The sequence below is a fragment of the Penaeus monodon genome, chromosome 2 (genome assembly GCF_015228065.2).
Source record: "Penaeus monodon isolate SGIC_2016 chromosome 2, NSTDA_Pmon_1, whole genome shotgun sequence".
NCBI lineage: Eukaryota > Metazoa > Arthropoda > Malacostraca > Decapoda > Penaeidae > Penaeus > Penaeus monodon.
The window spans coordinates 1,757,170-1,774,669 of record NC_051387.1 but is presented as its reverse complement, the minus strand read 5'-3'; the positions used below and the strand labels follow the sequence as shown (position 1 = coordinate 1,774,669).

The window sequence follows — 17,500 nt, the reverse complement described above, 5'->3', positions numbered from 1 at the left end:
TGTCCTCCTCTCCCTTCCTTCCCTCTTCCTCTCTCTCCTTCTCTCTTTCTCTCTTTTCCCTCTCTCTCTCTCCTCCTCTCTCTCTCTCCTCCTCTCTCCTCTCTCCCTCCTCTTTTTTCTCTGTCTCTCTCTCTCCCCCTCCTCCTCTCTCCCCTCTCTCTCTCTCTCGTCCCCTCTTCTCTCCCCCTCTCCTTTTCTCTTTTCTCTCCTCTCTCTCTCTCTGTTTTTTCTCGCTCCCCCTCCCCCCCCCCCCCCTCTCTCTCTCTCTCTCCTCTTCTTCTCCTCTTCCTCTCCCCTCTCTCTCCTCTCTCCTCTTTTCCTCTCTCTCTCTCTCTCTTCCCCCTCTCTCTCTCTCTCTGTCCTCTCTCTCCTCGGTTTTTCTCTCTCTCTCTCTCTCCCTTTCCTCCTCCTCCCCGCCTCCCTCTCTCTTTTTCTCTCTCCTCTCTTTTCTCTCTCTCCTCTCTCTCTCTCTCCTTCTCTATCTCTCTTCTCTTCCTCTCCTCTCTCTCTTCCTCCTCTCCCCCCCCCCTTTTCTCTCTCTCTCTTCTTTTCAAACCCCCTCTTCTCCTCTCCTTTTCCTTTTCTCTCCTCTCTCTCCTCTCCCCCCCTTCCTCCTCCCTTCCTCCTCCTCTCCTCTCCCCCTCTCTCTCTCTCCTCCTCTCCCCTCTCCCCCCCCCCCTCTCCTCTCCTCCTCTTCTTCTCTCTCTCCTCTCCTCTTTTTCCTTCTTCTTCCCCTCTCCCCTCTCCCTCTCTCTCCTCTCTCTCTCCTCTTCATCCTTCTCCCCCTCCTCCCCTCCTCTTCTCTCTTCTCTCTCTTCTCTCCCCTCTCTCCCCTTCATCCTCTTCTCTTTCTCCTTCTCCTTCTCTCTCTTTTCTCTCTCTCTCTTCTCCCTCTCTCCTCTCTCTCTTCTCTCCCCCTTTTCCCTCTCTTCTCTCTCTCCTTCTCTCTCCCTCTCTCTCTCCCTCCCTCCCTTCCTCCCTCCTACCCCGCCTCTCTCTCTCTCTCTCTCTCCCCTTTTCCCTTTTCCCCCCCTTCTCTTCTCTCTCTCTCTCCTCTTCCCTCCCCTCCCTCCTCCCCCTCCCCCCTCCCCCCCCTCCCTCCTACCCCCCTCCTCTCTCTCTCTCTACCCCTCTTCCCCCCTCTCTCTCTCTCTCTTCCCCCTCCCCTCTCTCTCTCCTCTCTCTCCTTTTCTCTCTCTCTCTCTCTCTTTCATTTTTTTTTTTTTTTTTTTTTTTTTTTTTTACATTTTTGGATAAAACGGGTTTATAAAGGGGGGGGGGCTATTTCTCCCCCCTTGTTTTTTATTTTAACCAAAACTTTCTTATTAATAAAAAATCTTTTAGGCTTAAACCTTCTAACTATTGTATTTTTTGTGATTTGGGGAAAACATCGATTTTTAAACCAGGTCGGGGGACTCCTCTATGTACCACCTTTTAAAGGGCTTGCAGGCGGGATTTTGTGCAGAGAGGTTTGCTGAACCACGTGTTCCAGACCCTGGAGTTTTTGGGGTTGAAAAAGCGTTGATGAAGTTCATTTCCTGGAAAAGGGTTTTTTGCGCTCTTGACCGCATTTGCTAAATGTCTTTGTGTTTATGTGTTGCGGGCCGCTCGTTGTTAAAGTCGCGGGGACTGAGAGGGGGGACCCCGTTTCCCTTGAAACTTTGTAGGGTACCAAAGAGTTTCAACATCTCGTCGATGCTGAAGTGACGGGAAAGGTGTAAATGCCCGGTCTCTACTAGCTTTTTTGTATGACACTAGCCCTCGGGGCCCTCAAATTTTGGCCCCTGTCTGTAGTCCCGGTTGATTTGGGGCAGCAGGACCACACCAGGGGAAAAGTACCCCATGACGGAGCAAACCCTGGGAGTGGTAGGCTTTCAACACCTTTGTCGTAAAGGGGGGGGGCGCGATGCACGGATGCATCCCGGGTTTTCCTTTCGCCGCGGTTTTTCGCCATTCCCCTGACGGGGTCTGGAAGGGAGGCGGCTGTCGATCTGCACCCCTGGGATGCTTTCGTGGCGGGGGTTTCTTGCCCCCCCATCATCGGGGCCCGGGAGTGGGGTGCGAGGGGATCCTATCGTCGCGTTACAGTATGGCCGGGGGGTCTTTTCAGGGCAAAAGTGACTTGGGGCCATTTCTTGCTCCAGGCAATATGGTCCATGATGTTGTTGTTTGGTGTACGGAGTCCTTTTTTTTTAAGGGGTTACGGGGAAAAGACAGATACAGTCTCTGCTAGGCAGGGGTTTTTTTGGTTTTAAAATAAAAAAGTTTTTTTTTTTCAGAATGTCTTTGAAGTAACTTTCATACCCTGGCCCGATGAAAATGCCTTGTGGGACCCCCAAAAAAAACCCCCCCGGGGGAAAAAAGGGTTTAGAAGAGGGATGGCCTTTTTACCACTACCTGATTTTTCCCTTTCCATGCAGGTAGTCTTAAAGCACATCAGCAGGGCTCCTGCTATGCCGAGGGTTTTTAAATTTTCAATTATACCTTTTGGGGGCCCCCTCTTCAAATGCACCAGCTATGTCGATGCCAAAGCGAAGGTTTTATAGGGCCCCATCGGGGGGTTTTGCCAGGCATCGTAAGTTGGAGTAGGAGGTCCGACGCAGACCCCGAGAAACCCGACCCCAACTTTCCGTTACTGATTAAAGGGGGTGGTTATTTTTTTTTTTTAAAGAAGCTGGTCTTTTCACCCTCTCTCCCCTCCTCTCTCCCCCCCCCCCCCCCCCCCTCTCCCCTTTTTCTCTCTCTCTCTCTCCCCGTCCCGTCCTTTTCTCTCCTCAATTGTCCTTCCTTTTCGCTTTCCCCTCTCCTCTTTTCCCCTCTCCCCCCTTTTCTCTCTCTCTCTTTTCTCACACACCTCCTCTCTCTCCCCTCCCCTCCTTTCCCCCCTTTTCTCTTTCCCCTCTCTCTCTCTCTTCCCCTCTCCCCTCCCCTCTCCTCCCCCTCCCCCTTTCCCTTTTCTCTCTCTGTTTCTCTCTCCCCTCTCCTCTCTCCACTCTCCCCTCTTCCCTCTCCCCTCTCCTCTCTCCTCTCTCCCTCCCTATCCCTTCTCCTCTCTCTCTTCTCCCCTCCTCTTCTCCTTTTCTCTCTCCTTGATTCTCTCTCTGTTTCTCTCCTCTCTCTCTCTCTGTTTTTTTCCCTCTCTCTCTTTTCTCTCCTCTCTCTCTGTTCTCTCTCATCTCTTCCCCCTCTCTCCCCCCTTTTTCTCCTCTCCCTTTTCTCTCTCCCCTTCTCTCTCTCTCTCCTCTCTGTTTCTCCCCCTCTCTCTCTGTCTCTCTCTCTCTCCCCCTCTCCCCTCTCTCTCTCTTCTCTCTCTCTCTCTCGTCTCTCTCCCTCTCTCTCTCTCTCTCTCCCCGTTTTCCCCTCTCGTTTTTCTCCTCTCTCTCTTCTGTTTCCTCCTCTCTCCTGTTTTTTTTCCCCCTCCTCTCTCTCGATTCTCTCCCTTCTCTCTTTTTTCTTTTTTCTCTCCTCTTTCTCTGTTTTTTTCTCCCCTCCTCTCTTTTTCCCCTCCTCTCCTCTCTCTCTCCCCCCTCCTCCTCCTCTCTCCCTCTCTTTCCTTCCCCTCCTCCCCCTCTCTCCTCTCTCCTCTTTTTCCCCCCTTTCCTCTCCCCTCCCCTCTCTCTCTTCCTCCCCTCTCTCGTTTTCGCTCTCTCTCTCTCCTCCTCCCCCCCCCCCCCCCCCCCTCTCCTCCCCCTCTCTCTCTCTCTCCTTCTCCTCCCCCTCTCCCCTCCCCCTTCCCCTCCCTCCGTTTTCCCTTTTTTCTTCTCTCTCTCTCCCCTTTTCTGTCCCCTCTCTCTCTCTAAAATCCCCCTCTCTCCTCTCTGTCTCTCTCCCTCACTCCTCCTCTCCTTTCTCTCTTCCCCTCTCTCTCTCATCCCCTCTCTCTTCTCTTTCCTGTTTTCTCCCGTTTTTTTCTCTTTTCTTTTCTCTCTTTTTTTCTCCCCCTCTCTCTCTGTTTTTCTCCCTCTCCCCTGTTTCTCTCCCCCTCTCTCCCCTCCCCCTCCTTTCCCCTCTCTTCTCTCTTCTCTCCTCTCCTCCCCTCCTCTCCCCCTCTCTTTTTCCTCTCCTCTCCTTTTTTCTCTCTCTTTTTCCTCTCGGTTTTCTCTTCTCTCTCTTTTTCCCCTCCTCTCCCCTTTTCCCCCTTTCTCTTCCTTTTCCCCCCTCTCTCTCCCCCTCTCCTCCCCTCTCCCCCTATTCCCCCTCTCTCTTCTCTCCCTCTCTCTCTCCTCTCTCTTTCCCCCTCTCTCTCTCTCCCCTTCCCCCCCTCTCCTCTTCTTCTCTCTCCCCCCATTTTCTCTTTTCCGTTCCTCCCCCCTCTCATCTCTCCTCTCCCCTTTTCCCCCTCTTCTCTCTCTTCTCCTCCCTCTCCCTTTCTCGTCCTCTCTCCACTTTTCCTCTCTCCCTCCCCTCTCCTCTCTCCTCTCATCTCTTTTTCTTCTCTCCCTCCCCTGTCCCGGGTTTTTCCCCCTCTCTCTTTGTTCTCTCCTCCCCTCTCTTTTTTCTCTCCTCTCTTCTGTTCTCTTTTCCCCTCTCTCTGTTTCTCTCCTTCTCTCCCCTCCCCCCCCTCTCACTTTTTTCCCTCTCCTCTTTTTCCCCCTCCCCTCTCTCTTTCCCCTTCGTTTTTCTTCTCTTTCCCTTTTTCCCTCTCCTCTCTCTTTTCTCCTTTCTCTCCTCTCTCTCTCTTCTCTTTTCTCCCCTCTCTCTTTCTCTCTCTCTCCCTTTTTCGGCCCCTTTTTCCCTCTCCTCCTCATCTCTCTCCCCCTTTTCTCTCTCCGCCTCTCTCCCCCCCCCCTCTCCCCTCTCTTTTCTCCCCTCCCCTCTCTCTCCCTATCTCTCCCCTTCTTCTCATCTTTTCTCTCTCTCCCTTCTCTTCTCTCTCTCTCTCTCCTCTTCCCCCTCTCTCTCCTCTCTCTCTCTCTCTCCTCTCTCTCCCCCCCTCTCCTTCTCTCTCCCCTCCCTTTCTCTCTCCTCCCCCTTTTCCTCCTCTCTCCCTCTCTCCTCCCCCCTTTTCCGTCCCCCCCCCTCCCTTTTCCCTCTCCCCTCCTCCCTCCTTTCCCCCTCCCCCCCTTGGCCACCCACCTCTCTCTCTTTTTTTTTTGTTTTCCCCTTTTCTTTTTTTTTCTTCCTTTATCTTTTTTTTTGGCCCCCCCCCCCTCCCCCTTTCCCCCTTTTCCCCCCCCCCTTTGGGTTTGACCCCCCGGTTTTTAATAAATAATAATTTCTTTTTCCCTTTTTTTTTTCCTTTTTTTAATTTTTTTTGGGAACGTTCCCCCCAAACCCCTTTATTCTATTTCCCTGGAAAATTAAAATTAAAAAAAAGGGTCATAAAAAAACGAAAGGTTTGGCCTTAAAAAGGCCAACCCTCGGAAAAACTTTTTTCCTTTCCTTTAATTTTTTTAGAAAGGAAAAAAACAATGGGGGTCCCCCAAAAATAAATCAGAAAAAAAGCCCTTTTTAAGAAAAAAAACAATTTTCTCCCCCAAATACAAAAAACCCAAAAGGGGGTTCAGGGGCCCCAAACCCCCCAACCCCCCGCCCCCCCCCCCCCCCACAAACGGGGCCCCCCGCGACAAAGGGGGGTTACACCTTTGGGGGCATCGCTGTCTGTTTTCGTGATAACCTCGCGGTTCAGGTGATCTCTGTTGACATCCCTGGTCATCTGGAAATGATGTTCCTTAAGATTCACGGAGAATCACCTATTCTGATGTGCGTGTGCTACAGACCCCAGTGGCAAAGCCGAGAGCCCCTTATCTATCTGCAGTCACACCTACCTTTGATGCTTTCCTACAAGCACAAGAATGCAGCCTGCTATCGTTGTCGGCGACCTAAACCAATATCTTGTCCACAGAACATTCAATGAGTTGCTGACAGCCGCATTTCAGGTTCCTTACTTGAGTGTGTCATCAGTGACCTCAGCCCCGACATAATTACGTGTAGCCAACTGGGGACTTGGATCCTCCGACCACTTTACTGTTCACACACAGATAATAACAAAAGTGGATCGAGAGGAGAGTACTATTAGAACAAACTGGCTCTGGAATAAAGACAAATGGGCCAGTATGCACCACAAGCTAAGGCAGGTGAGCTGGGATAAAATATTGAGTGGCTATGTCAATATCCAGGTATCCAGTATTAATGACGTCTTATTAACACTATCAGAGATACAAATGCAAAGCAGGAGATCAGCCATGGTTTGGTTATCAGTTTCGTACTGCTGGCATCGATATAAGCAGCACCCAACCAACCACAACAAACAAGATGACCTACAAGAACATGCATCACGTGCAAAAGAGGGCGATTGAACAGTGGAAAAATGACCTACAACTAAAACTGTTTGGTCGCATTGTTGGTGACAGTCTGGTGGACTTGTATAAAGCAGCAATAAGGCCTGCTTCAGGACACCATACCCCCATCAACAAAGCCTGATAAAACCCGTGCAATCACGAGTGAAGAAAAGGCCCAGGTACTTGCCACTCACTTTGCAAGCAAAATGATTGTCCCTAACCTCGACCTAATTCCCCCATCCGTCCCTCTCAACACTGCACTCACACTAGCAACCATCAGCATTAAAATGGAAGAGATTAAGAAAATCCTTCGTCATTTAGACACGAATTGAGTGGGAATTTGATTAGTCCCCGTCCGCTCTGCTAACTGCTGACCAGTTAGCAGAGCCCCTGTGTAGGTTTTTCAACAACTGCTTGTAAAGGAAGCAGTTGTGGAAATCTGCTCGGGTAGCGGCGATCCACAAAAAATCTGCAGCGACGGATCCTAACAATTATAGGCCCATATCTCTGCTATCTGTTTTTAGCAAGATATTTGAAAGTATAATTCCTGAAAAACTCATTAGGCACTTCGACGGCCACCCATTATTGAACGAGAAATATTTTGGCTTTCGGCCAAAGAGATCAGCCTGTGACCTACTTCTCGTCCAGTCGTCGTCATGGAGTCAAGCCTAAGATGATGGCCAAGATATTTCTGTGATCTCACTAGATATCGCTGGTGCGTTCGACAGGGTGTGGCACCGTGGCATCATCAGCAAGCTAAGGAGCTTCGGCATCAGTGGGGACCTCCTGGACCTTCTTTAAAACTATCCTCATGGAAGATCACTTTCCGTTGTGGTGAACGGCCACTCCTCCACCGAGTGCCCCATCAGTGCCTCTGTGCCCCAAGGTAGCGTCCTCGGACCTCTGCTTTGGAACGTCTTCTTTAATGACATCCTGCAACTCATAGCGGAGGCGTCCGCGTATGCTGACGGCTGCACGATGTTATTTACATGTAAGCGAGACGACCATCAGCGAACAATAGCGCGCATCAATCAGACGCTTCAGAGCCTTGTGGCGTGGAGCGGGCATGGCAGGTGATGCTGGCCCCGGAGAAGACACAGGCGATGCTCATCTCATGTCAGAGGGATCTCCCTACTTGCCCGCTCCAAACGTCCTCCTCGGCGGCAAAAGATTGTCTCTGCAGGACTCCATCAAGATCCTCGGAGTCGAGTTCGATAGCAGCTTAACATACACGCGTCATGTTCAGCAAGTGGCTAAGACAGCTGTGTGGAAGCTTGGATGCATCCGTCGCACCAGTCATCTAGCAGCACTTTACAAGTCGCAAGTCCGCAGCCTTATGGAGTACAGTCCGCTTGTGTGGTGTGCCTGTCCGCCTTCATATCTTCCTCTGCTGGATCAGATTCAGTGGAGGGTGGAAGCAATTATACGTTACAAAACACGGCAACCGTTGGATGTCACACTTCAACCATTGCAACACCGGCGCAATGTTGGCGGGCCTTTGTGTAATGTATAAAGTTAACGTAGTGCAGACTCCACATCTGTCAAGCCTACGCCTTCCCACTCCACACGACTCCAGCCACAACACCCGTGGACGCGAGCGACAAGAACGAGTGCGTGTGCTCTTTACCAGGACAGAGTTCCACCTGCGCCCATTTCTTCCAAGATATGGGCGCCTTTGAAACCACATGGTCCGGAATACCCGCCTCCATCACGCAACGTCTCTACAACAATTCAAGAGTCGCGTCAACATTTGGCTCCTCAACCATTAGCAGATGTACAGAATGACTATTATTATTATTATTAATATTATTATTATTTTAGTTTTAACTGATCACTTATTTATTGTTTTAACATTGGGTTTTAGCTCTTTTCCTTTTTAGTTTCGTTGTTATTTTAATGTTCACTTCTAGAGTGCTTGCCACATATGATTTAATAAACTTGCCACAGATAACTTCACGTATAATATACTTACGCTTTGACAAACTTCTGTAAATGCACTTTCATGTTATACCTGAAATAAAGGGGAAAAAATGGATAAAGAGATAATACTTCAATAAAAGGAACGGGTTGGGAAATGGCCAAGATGAATATATACGATTGAAAACGAAAGAAAAAGTGCTTTGCCATAAAAAAGTTTATCCTATCAGAGGTCTGGAAAGGTAAATTTTGGCATCTCATATCCGTGTCATTTATAATAGCATCAAAGAACACGGAATCAAAAGTCAGATATTCTTGATACCGACGTCATTAAATGAACGCGTAGCAGTGTTGAAAGCCATTCCGTATTTCTCGCTGATATGCTGTGAGAGATACACTGGCACGTCATCAGGGTCAAGGGAGGAGGACGAGAAACTAACACCGTTCCAAAGAGCTATGCCAGAAGGTGCGAAATATGAAGAAGGAGAAGAGGAGGAGGAAAAGGAGGAGGAGGAGAAGAAGAAGGAGGAGAAGAAGAAGAAGAAGAAGAAGAAGAGGAAGAAGAGGAGGACGAAGAATTAACAACGTTTACCAAAGAGCTATGCCAGAAGGTGTGAAATATGAAGGAGAAGAGGAGGGGGAGGAAGAGGAGGAAAAGGAGGAGGAGGAGGAGGTGGAGGAGGAGAAGGAGAAGGAAAAGGAGAAGGAGGAGGAGGAAGAAAGAAGAAAAAGAAGAGAAGAAAAAGAAGAGGAGGAGGAGGAAGAAGAAGAAGAAGAATACGAAGAAGAAGGAGAGGAAGAAAAGAAGAAGGAGGAAGAGAAGAAGAAGAAGAAAAAAAGAAGAAAGAAGTAGAGAGAAAAAAGGCTGACTTTAATTTTCCCCTCTATCAGCAGACTCATTTTTCACTGCGGATTTGCTGTCCTCTCTGCCGCTAGGAGGATTAAGGGGAGATGGATTTTGCGATCCATCTTTAGTGTCGCGGGTTGTCTGGAAGTCGCCAATAACGCATCGAATCCAGATCCGAATCCGAAAATAATCAATATTGCCATACTCTCTCTCTCTCTCCTCTCTCTCTCTATCTTTCTCTCCTCTCTCTCTCTCTCTCTCTCTCTCTCTCTCTCTCTCTCTCTCTCTCTCTCTCTCTCTCTCTCTCTCACACACACACACACACACACACACACACACACACACACACACACACACACACACACACACACACATACATATATTTACACATACTGACATGTTTGCACACGCCTGCAAAACTGCATTCTACAGTTGTTCAGGAAGATGAACTATCAGTGATATGATGATGAAATGCATACATAAATAACTTTATTTTGTATTTTACGAGGAAATGACATATGGTAACAGGAGGTCGGGAAGACTGAAATATGACGAAGCTTCCCTTAGAATTTATTCAGTTAAAATGGGCCTCAATTGCACAAGTCAATTTAACTTTAAAACTCTAAGGGAAGATCCGCATTTCAATACAGAGTTTTTCTTTGTGTGTGTGTGCGCGCGTGCAAGTCTGTGTGTGTTTTACAAGTACAACCCTGTGCAACAATACACATTCTTATATGCTCAGTCATCAAAATAATATATCTTTTGACATTCCTGTAGGGAAATTCCAGTTTTCTTTCAAATGTTTCCTTTTTGCAGTATTACAAATTTTGGTGAATTAAAAAAAAAATGAATAGAAGTAATGACAAAAATTTCTAGCGTGAGGGTATCAGGACGAACCGAAAAAATACAAACCGGGAGAGAACTAGCCGATAGGATAGTAAAAGAAATGAAATATGCAAAGAAAAGAAAATCACAAAAGGCGACAGCGCGATACCCTGGCGTCCCCCGGATATGCCCTTAGGCTGCCAGGTCTATAGAGCCTTAAGTATACCCATTTTCTATAGCCTTAAGTATACCCTTTTTCTATAGCCTTAAATGTACCCATTTTCTATAGCCTTAATTATAGCTGTTTTCTTTGAATCAAGTGTAAGACAGAAAATGTATTAATTAGCGGAGACTTTTCCAGATAAGTGAATCAGTTTTCTTTTTGTATTGTAAATAATAATAATAATAATAATAATAATAATAATAATAATAATAATAATGCCTACTCGTGTATTTTGGAGAAGAAAAAAGCGTGAAAATAAGTAAAAAATGGGCTATCTGTACTATAGATACAAAAAAAAAAAAATAAAATAAAAACATGATAAGATCGAGCCAAGCTTTGTCGGTTCGAACCAGTGTTGTACATAGGATTGCTTATTCGCACAAAATTCTGATGGGCAATTCTTGCTTGTGTACTTTGATTTTGAATAAATACGCGGTTAGGGAAAGCACATATGTTATTTTACAACATTTGGTGTTCTATTATTACTGTTTTATCCCCCCAAAGAGTCCAAAATATAGGTTTCCGTAATTTACTGCACAATAGAAACATGAACGGTAGTGTTTATACCACCAACGTATTACAGACGAATTTAAATAATCAAGCATAAAGGTTTTCTTCTGCGCAGATACGTGTGCCTTACTTCTGTTTTTTTCAAATGTATTTCTAGAATATTTAAAGCAGAATTTGCAAGATGGTAGCCGAATGAAAGGTAGTGCTCTGCGCAGGTGTTTGTTTTACTGCAAGTTCCTCTGCTTTATGCGGCTCTGATGACCTGTTCCGTTCTGCTAAATCGGTTAGCTGGCTGTTGTTCTCTGCGTATGACATTGAGAGAAGGAAAAAATGATTGCGACGCAGATGGACTAGTATCTCCCCTCCGGGCAAATTAAGTAAACACTTCGTTAGTCATTTCACTATTTAGTATTGACACACACTGCTGGTGGCGAGGGGGGGGGGACCTTTTATGTAGCTCATCGGAAAAATAGAGATGTACTCTCTCTCTGTCTCTGTCTGTCTGTCTCTCTCTCTCTCTCTCTCTCTCTCTCTCTCTCTCTCTCTCTGTGACTCTCTCTCCCTCTTTCCCTCTCTCTCTCCCCCTCTCTCTGTCACTCTCGCTCTCTCTCTTATCTCGCTTCTGTTTTCTCTCTCTCTCTCTCTCTCTCTCTCTCTCTCTCTCTCTCTCTCTCTCTCTCTCTCTCTCTCTCTCTCTCTCTCTCTCTCTGTTTATCTGTCTCTATCAGTCTATGTCTAGCTCTTAGGGTCTTAGGCTGTCTTAGGATCTGTTATGTAAGGCTGTGTGGTTTCCTTTACATTGTGGATCAAGTTTATGACAGTTTATGAGTCTTTTCTAGGCTAGTGAATCTTTCTTATATTTGCATTTTCATTTACACACACACATACATTATATATATATAATAATAATAAAAAATAAAATAAAATAAACAAATAAATAAATAAAATAAATAAATAAATAAATGATAATAATAAAATGATGATAATAATAAAAAATCGCATTTTTTAGTATGAAGGAAATGGGAAAATAAGTAAAAAATTAGCTGGCACTTTGCTCTTAAATGTACAAACAAATAAATCAATAAATAAATAAATAATGAAAGGAAACATAATAGGAGCGAATGGAGCGAGCTAAGTAATGTCAGTTCGAACCGGTGTTTTGCAGAGGATTCGAATCGGCTTATTCGCACAAGATTCTGATGGGCAATTCATAATTTTGTTATTTTGTATAAGTAGTCAATCAGGAAAATAAGGTAAATATCTTTGCAATATTCTTCTCACTTTATGCCCACCCCCCTTAAAAAAAAGGCCAAAATATAGATTTCCGTAATATGTGTGCTACACGCAGAACCTTAAAGCAAGTGTACCTTTAACATGTAATAGACGAATTTCAGTAATATCAGCACCTGTTTTTATGATTTTTCTTGCGCAGATATTTGTGCCTTATTTGCGGGGTTTTAAAGTATACTTTTAGAGTATTCAAAACAAAATTTGCAAGCTGGTAGCAAAAAAAAAAAAAAAAAAAGTAGTGTTCTGCGCAGGTGTTTGTCTTGCAGCAAGTTCCTCTGATTTATGCGGCTCTGTTGCCCTGTCCCGTTCTGAGAAATCGGCTGGTTTTGCCCTATTGCCTCTCTGTGAGCATGCTAGCTAGAGACTGCGAATCTAATTTCTACATACATATTGTGTAACATACATACACACACACACACACACACACACACACACACACACACACACACACACATATATATATATATATATATATATATATATATATATATATATATATATATATATATATATACCTACACACACACACACAACACACACACACGAAAAGAAAAAGCCATCATTGTGAAAAGCAACGACGTATTCCCTCGCATTCGACGCCAGTTCCTTTGCAGACGAAGCGAAAAAGTGAAATTAAAACCATTCCGGTTATTTGCTTTTGACAAGTTCGATGGAATACTTTCAGTTTCTTTGTATGTTGTGGCTGTCCATTCATCTCTGGGTACATGTTCCTGTGATTACTTATCATCGCTTGTATATATCTATAGCTATCGCTATGTGTGTAATTTATAACTGTAAGATATATATGTTTGTCTGCATTACGATAGGTAATGTAACACAAAAATGATAGAGAAGTAGTGAATAATACAGAGAGAGAAGAGAGAGAGAAGAGAGAGAGGCGAGAAGAGAGAGAGAGAGAGAGAGAGAGAGAGAGAGAGAGAGAGAGAGAGAGAGAGAGAGAGAAGAGAGAGAGAAACAGAGACAGAGACAGAGACAGAAATAGATAGATAGATAGACAGAGAGAGAGAGAGAGAGAGAGAGAGAGAGAGAGAGAGAGAGAGAGTAAAAGGAAGAAAGAGAGACCGAGAGAAAGAGGAGATAGAAACCAGACGAATGTATATGAAAAACAATCTTGTTTTTATGTTATTTTGTTACATTTCATTACATTTATTTTCATTCGGTTCTGTTGTGTTCTATTTCTTTTTATTTCATTTCGTTTAATTGATTTATGAATTTATTACTATGATGATAATAATGATAATAATAATTGTTACTATTATCATTATCATTATTTTTAATTCTCATTGTTATTATTATCATCAATATCATTATTGTTATTATTATTATTATTATTATTATTATTATTATTATTATCATTATGATTTTTATCCTTATCGTCGTTATCTTCATCATTATAATTGTTATTATTTTATTATTGTTGCTATCTTTAATATCATTGTCAATATTATTGTTATCATCATTATTATCATCACTCTTATTATTACCATCATCATCATTGTTATTATTATTTTAATTATTATTTCTATTGATATTATCATTTATTATTATTATCATTATCATTATCATCTCTATCATTATTATTATTGTCATTATTATTATTGTTATTATTAGTAGTATATTATTATTATTGAAAAAGTTTCTTTAGATCTGCTAATTAAAATCAAACACCGAGTCACTACCAGCGACCTAGAGTGATTGAAGTTTGAGGTAATGGAACATTAACAAAAATATGAAAAGATATGCAGAACAATTACAAATTAAAACATCTAGTCAAGTCAATTCACGAACATAAAAAAACATTTCAGATCCATAAGGCTCTTCTGAGAACATGCGCTGTGCTGTTTAAAACTATTTTTTGGACTTTTGGATTTTCCGGTATTTGTTCAAGAAACTTATCAGTACCTTTCTTTACAAGGCCAAGTGCTTCAATAACATCAGGCAAAGTTTTGGTTTTTGAATGCCACATCTTTTTCACCTCTATTTCCAGGTCTTTATACTTTGATATCTTCTCAAAAACTTTCGCTAAGACGTTTCTGTCTGAAGGGATGCTCATGTCTATAAACAGGCAGGTGTTGCTTATTTTGTCCTTGATGACGATATCTGGACGATTTACTTATATAGTACGATCTGTGTGAATTGGAAAGTTCCACAAGATTGTAGCATCTTTGCCTTCAAGTAACTGGCTCTGGATGGTGTTTGTACCATTTGTCTTGGCTCCGATAGAAAAGCGCTAGCAGATCTCCCAATGCAGGTACTTGTCCACTCTGTCGTGGTGATTTTTGTACTCATTCGGTGTTAATATTGAGCAACCAGACACAAGGTTTCCCTCTCTCTCTCTCTCTCTCTCTCTCTCTCTCTCTCTCTCTCTCTCTCTCTCTCTCTCTCTCTCTCTCTCTCTCTCTCTCTCTCTCTCTCTCTCTCTCTCTCTCTCTCTCTCTCTCTCTCTCTCTCTTTCTCTCTCTCTCTCTCTCTGAAGATCTCACCTCAGGGAGAAAGAAAGAAAAAATGAAAGAAATAAGGAGAGGAGGAAAGAAAGAAGAAAAGAAAAAATAAACGAGAGGGAAAGAAAGAGAAGAGAAGGAAAAAAACGAAGGAAAGAAAAGGATGAAAGAAAGAAAAACAAAGGGAAGAAAGAGAAAAGAAAGAAGAAAGTGGGAGGAAAAAAAAAGAAAAGAAAAAAAGAATGAAAAGAGAGAATTTAGAACAATGATTTTTTTTTTCTTTTTTAATTTGTGATTGAAGAGTTTTATAAAAATAATTTTAATTGATCAAAGCGGCGTGAGCTAATTAATTATAATGAATTGAAATGTCACAAATAATAATGCTATTAATTGTCAGTGCTTATTACTTTTCTGAAGTGCTCTTTTCAAATGCTAAATTAAGAGGTTCAATACGGATGCTGGTAATTAGTGAAAAAAAAAAAAAAAGAAATTGACAGGTCACGTGACACTTTTACAGGATATCAATCACACATACACACGCACACAGACATACATGTGCATAAATACAAACAAATACATACACGCAAACAAACATATACACATACAAACACATAGCACACACATTCACATCCACAAACAGACGCACACAAAAAAACACACACACACTCACAAACAAACGCACACAAACAAACACACACACTCGCAAAAAACAAACATACACTCACAAACAAACGCACACAAACAAACGCACACAAACAAACAAACACACACACTCACAAACACACACAAACAAACACAAGCAAACACAAACATATTTTATGTTATATTTACATATATATATATATATATATATATATATATATATATATATATATATATATATATATAAGATCACATTCAAAATAACTGACGTCCCGGTGCAAGCTTTCCTGAATTATGCTGATGATATTGACAAATGATAATTATATGGAATGACGGCGATGAATATTGATTATTTGCTAAAAGTAATGACGTTAATGGTGACATAGTGAAATAGATTAATGACAAAGGGTTATTCTCTGCAGTGTAGAGAATAACTTGATGGATATTAATGAAAGTTGAGAGCTGCGGTTATATGAATAAGGACATTGAATGAAGGTATGATTTACCTTCATGATATCAGTGCCATGTACAAACTATATCAGTTTGTCTAATGAGATTTTAACTACGTTGACTTTGCCGTTGCAGGTATGGCTGGCGATTGCAGTAAGTTTGATCTTCCTCGGGCCGACCATGTACCTGTTCACCAGACTCCAAAAATACCAGTTTATTTACCCCCACAGCTACCCGGTTGGTCAAGGCAAAAGCACCTCTGTCTTGGGTTATTACTGGATGCTCATTACCGCTTTACTTCAACAAGGTAAGATGTTGTTTTGTGGTTTGGTTCGATCTATTTTTAGTGTTATTATTAATCATTATAATTTTTCTTTCCTTTTTTTTTTCTTTTTTTTCTTTTTTATACTGCTTCGTATGTGTAACTGCAAATGATTTGAGTTAATTTTCTTTCTGAGTGTACGTGTGTGTCTTTTCTTCTCCTTCTTCCTCCTCCTCTCCCACTTTCTCTCTCTAGAAAGAGTTCTATGACCATATGTTCATGATAGATGAACATGTTCTCACACGCCGTTCATTTGTTCATCTGCTTTGAACACCCGTGAGGCAAGATCGATACCGACTTTAATCTCTCGGTCGTGAATTTCTCTTGCAGAACGAATTTTCAATTGCAAATATAAAGAGAGAGATTAAAAGTCTGTATCGAGATGGTGTCGGTCTATCAACAGGCCGTCTAAAGCGTTCATCTGTTTTGAACACCAGCGAGGTGAGGTTTGTGAACGACTGAGCGCAGGATCGAGCCAAGCGTGGATTATACACGGACTGTTTCTCTCTCTTTCTCTTTCTCCTTCTCTCTCTTGCTTTCTCTCTCTCTCTCTCTCTCTCTCTCTCTCTCTCTCTCTCTCTCTCTCTATATATATATATATATATATATATATATATATATATATATATATATATATGCATATATATATATATATATATATTTTTTTTTATCTCATCCTTTTCTTTCATATTCCTTTCCATCTCATCTGAATCCCATTCCTTGGCGCCGTCTTTCTTGTTACCTTATTCTGAAACCGAAAATACTTGCACTGCCAAGACTAAACCATGATAAATATTTTTTGCTTATCCCTTTGACCCAGTGGCATAATGTCAGTCAAGATCAAGAGAACACACACACACACACACACACACACACACACACACACACACACACACACACACACACATATATATATATATATATATATATATATATATATATATATATATATATATATATATATATATATTCTCTCTTGATATCAGTGACCCTGACGCCTCGTTTAGCTATCCAGTCACTTCAACCAGTCTCTTACACTAATCACTTATAAATTACTTGCATCTCATACCCTTTCACGCAGAAGAATTATATATATCACTTACCTAGAGTTTAAATCAATCACTTGCTGTATTTACATCAATAAAATAATATTTACGGCAGTGTGTGGACATACGTAAATGGAATTATTTACGAACGACATGTTGCGTTTATTTCTTGCCATTATAAGACCTTGATATCATTCTCAATAACACAGACCTCAGATATTACATGGGAAAAAAGGAATGTTTTTTCGGTAACGAGTACCCTTGGGATAGTTTCCAAACTTTGTTATTAATTTTCTGAAAAACAAGGATGATTATATGATATCAGTTATAGAGTTCACATATAAAGCTCAATTACGAGAAACCTTGTCATTGTTTGAGGTCTTGATAATAGGAATTTAGGTAACGAATAAACGTATCTTTCCCCTGTCGCTATTCGCCCCTCAGGTTGTAATGATAGATTGTGGTTCGGAGCTTCGAAGCGTAATATGTTCGAAGCGGTGCGTTCAAATATCAATCGTTCGAAGCTTCATTTAGCGACTATCCTAGTGCGAGAATTAGCCTCTTTTTTCGTCTTCTTAATAGTGTTAATTTTCATTGAAAAGAATTTCAGTACAATGGGAGAGAAGAAACCCCCACGCGATATGATTCATTAGATTCATTCTAAAGACTCAGAAAAAAAAAAAAT

At 42.5% G+C, this 17,500-nt stretch overlaps 1 protein-coding gene across 1 annotated transcript in view; it reads left to right on the top strand.

The window, feature by feature from the left end:
• LOC119584534 (glutamate receptor ionotropic, delta-2-like) overlaps positions 1–17,500 on the top strand; it is a 53,820-nt gene that overhangs the window by 16,297 nt on the left and 20,023 nt on the right. The window contains exon 4 of the mRNA XM_037933206.1: positions 15,583–15,754. Within this exon, the coding sequence (XP_037789134.1) occupies positions 15,583–15,754 (172 nt within the window). The remainder of the gene's footprint in view (positions 1–15,582; positions 15,755–17,500) is intronic.